At 37.1% G+C, this 3535-nt stretch overlaps 1 protein-coding gene across 1 annotated transcript in view; it reads left to right on the top strand.

Annotated features, from left to right (window-relative positions):
* Positions 1-2834: 2834 nt before the first annotated feature.
* LOC120226308 (olfactory receptor 52N2-like) overlaps positions 2835-3535 on the top strand; it is a 4141-nt gene continuing 3440 nt past the window's right edge. Inside the window, 1 exon segment of the mRNA XM_039224499.1 lies at positions 2835-3530. Coding sequence (XP_039080430.1) covers positions 2835-3530 — 696 coding nt within the window.

Raw genomic sequence — 3535 nt, 5'->3', positions numbered from 1 at the left:
TTTTTAAAATTTTATTTTATTTTTTTTGTTTTTAGTGTTTTTTATTTTTTTTAGTGTTTATTTAATTAACTAATTTACTTATTTTAATATTGTTTACTGTCAAGTTGGTTTCCAGATAACCTCCAGTTGTCATCCCAACAAGTGCCCTCCTCCATGCCCATCACACATTTTCCTCTCTCCCCGACCCCAATCAACCCTCAGTTGGTTCTCAGAATTTAAGAGTCTCTTATGGTTTGCTTCTCTCCCTCTTAACTATTTTTCCCCTTCCCCTTCATCACGGTCTTCTGTTAAGCTTCTCCTGATCCACATATGAGTGATAATATATGTTATCTCTTTCTCTGCCTGACTTATTTCACTTAGCATAACACCTTCCATCCATGTTGCTACACATGCCCAGATTTCATTATTTCTCATTGCCATGTAGTATTCCGTTATATAGATAAACCACATCTTCTTGTCCATTCGTCAGCTGATGGACATTTAGGCTCTTTCCATGATTTGGCTATTGTTGAAAGTGCTGCTAAGAACATTGGGGTAAAAGTGCCCCTATGCATCAGCATTCCTGTATCCCTTGGATAAATTTCTAGCAGTGCTATTGCTGGGTCATAGGTGAATTCTTTTGTTATTTTTTGAGTAAACTCCACACTATTTTCCAGAGTGACTGCACCAGATTTGGGGCTTATGATTTTGAATTAGGGTAAAGAAAATCCTTAATTTGGGTCTGACACTGAGAAGAGACCTAGAACCGGTGAAGATATTTAGCATGGTATTATCCGGGGAATAACAAAACAGACAGTGAATGTGGCAAGTGTAAACACCCTGGATTGTACACATGCTTACTGAGTTTGAAAAGCATCCAGTAGGTATGGATAGACTGAGGGGGTCAGGGTTAGAGCAGTGGGAGGCACATTTAGAGATTCCAGAGGTTTTTTTTTTTTTTAATGTTTATTTATTTATTTAGAGGGAGACAGAGCATGAATGGGGTAGAGAGAGGGAGACTCAAAATCTGAAGCAGGCTCCAGGCTCTGCGCTGTCAGCACAGTTCAATATGGGGCTCAAACACAAACCATAAGATTATGACCTGAGCTGAAGTTGGACGCTTAACCAACTGAGCCACCCAGGCACCTCTAGAAATTCCAAAGAGGTCTAATTGTATAGGATGTTGTAAACAACTACAGGGATGTCAGCTTTGGCTCTGAGCAATTATATAAAGAGGCTAGATATTGTTTTGTCTCATTTATTTTATAAAGACAAATAATGTAATAATACTAACAATAATTACCATAGCACTATATATTCCAAGTTGTGGTGAAAATTTCCATCATATACTTAATGTTTACCTGGTTTGCTCAATTTACAGCTGAGCAAATTGCTTTAACAACCCATCAATTCTAGTCTTTTCATGCTTTCTAGAAAGAAAATTGCTTTTTATCATTTTTATATATTGTTTATATGACATCATTTGAAAAGTTTTTCACTTGTTAAAAGTAATAGATAAAAACACACAAACCAACCATTTATATAGAAAATTCTTAGGCTCATTTCCTCTCTCTCTCTCTCTCTCTCTCTCTTTTCACAGACACACACACACACACACACTCACACAGGAGAGAAAAACAATCAAAAGAAACAATCAAAATTAGAACTTTGGAAAATACTGCTTAATGGGGTAGACTGAAGTATACCAAAGGAATACATAAATTAATTTTTGTAAATGCAACAAGATATACAATACACTGCTGTGGGAAATGAGTAAGACTGTTGAAAACAATGACTAAGGAAAGCATTTTAAAAACATAAGATAAAGAGGAGTTTTCTCAAAAACAAAAGAAAGGAAAGAAAAATGACCTGAAGTCATAGTGTCAATCAAAAACCTTTCAGGTTAAAACCACATCCCAGAGCATTGAAGAAAGATAGAAAACTGTTTTCAAAAAACAAAATAAGTAAGAAAACTTTCACCCTATCCAGTATAATTTTCATAGTTATTTGAGGCCAAACAGAATATAACAAAAAGACTAAAATAATTATGATTATTTATATAGTATGCTTATCTACATGGAAATTTTGGAAACTAAGAGAAACTGTGATAATTGCATAGTACTTTACAATGTCATTGGTTAAATGCAAGTAGTAAAATCTTTTATGTTTACCAGCAAGAAACAACCAGATATATAGAGCGAAATGACTGTGGCCTCCATATCTAAGTTATAACGTACTAAGTAATTTTGGCCCACCAAATCTTATCTTTGATTATTTTGACTTGGAAAATCCAGACTTGAAAGGCATAGACTGGTAAAATCTAGACAATCCTCAGCTCCATCGTACCTGTATGTAATAGGTAGACACATTTTACCTGTGTGTAATAAGTGCTCATATGATTCAACTGATTACAATCCAGCCAACATGTCTGCAAAGACTTCTTGGAAGAAGGAATTAAAAGAGAAGTGAGAAGTTAAAAGAATCAGTATTGTTCAACAGAAAGATAAATTGGAAACAGGTCAAGGGAGCAGAAACAAGCACTAGAAAATGGCCTGAGAATATGAGCATGTGCACATCAACAGAGTTTACAGAATAAAACCAAGGAAGATCAGGTCTCTGTTACAACGTTTGCAGTATGTTTGCATTCTTTTGATTCATTAATAGGCTCAGTAGTACTCAGTAGAATCAAATAACAGTGTGGATACAAAAAGATTATTTTTCTCTTGAATTTTTATTTATATTGTGCAAAATGCTTGTTCCTCTTTTGTCTCAGAATGAAAGTAATGTCACTACTATCTTCTTGTATAGGACATTTTTATTGGTACAGAAAGTAACATGCTTTGCATTTGACTATCATGCATGGGGTCAACAGCTCCAGCCTGACACCAAGATACTTCATTCTCAATGGGATCCCTGGGCTGGAAGCTGCACACACCTGGATCTCCCTGCCATTCTGCTTCATGTACGTCATCACTGTTGTGGGCAACTGTGGGCTCATCTACCTCATCAGCCACAAGGAGGCCCTGCATCGACCCATGGACTACTTCCTGGCCTTGCTCTCCCTTACGGATATTAGTGGGTTTACTTCATATGTCCTTAATATGTTATGTATCTTTTGGTTCAATCTCAAAGAGACTGACTTTAATGCCTGACTTGTGCAGATGTTTTTCATCCACATGCTGACAAGTATGGAGTCTGGCGTGCTCATGGCCCTGGATCACTGGGTGACCATTTGCTATCCTCTACGCTATTCTACCATCCTCACCAACACTGTAATTACCAAGGTTGGGTTTGCCACCTTCAGTAGAAGTGTGTTGCTCACAATCCCATTCACTTTCCTGATCAAACGTCTTCCCTTCTTCAGGGGCAAATTCATCCTCCACACCTACTGTGATCATATGTATGTGGCCAAATTGTCCTGTGGCAACATCAAGATTAATGCCATCTATGGTCTAGTAGCTGTCATATTGATCGCAGGATTTGGTATTTTCTGTATCTGCATGTCTGACACCAGTATTATCCGGGCTGGAGTAAATCTGTCATCTGCAGATGCTCA

The sequence above is a fragment of the Hyaena hyaena genome, unplaced genomic scaffold (assembly GCF_003009895.1).
Source record: "Hyaena hyaena isolate Hyena2069 unplaced genomic scaffold, ASM300989v1 scaffold_1659, whole genome shotgun sequence".
Taxonomy (NCBI): domain Eukaryota; kingdom Metazoa; phylum Chordata; class Mammalia; order Carnivora; family Hyaenidae; genus Hyaena; species Hyaena hyaena.
The sequence above is the reverse complement of the archived record's forward strand: the minus strand, read 5'-3'. Positions and strand labels throughout refer to the sequence as shown.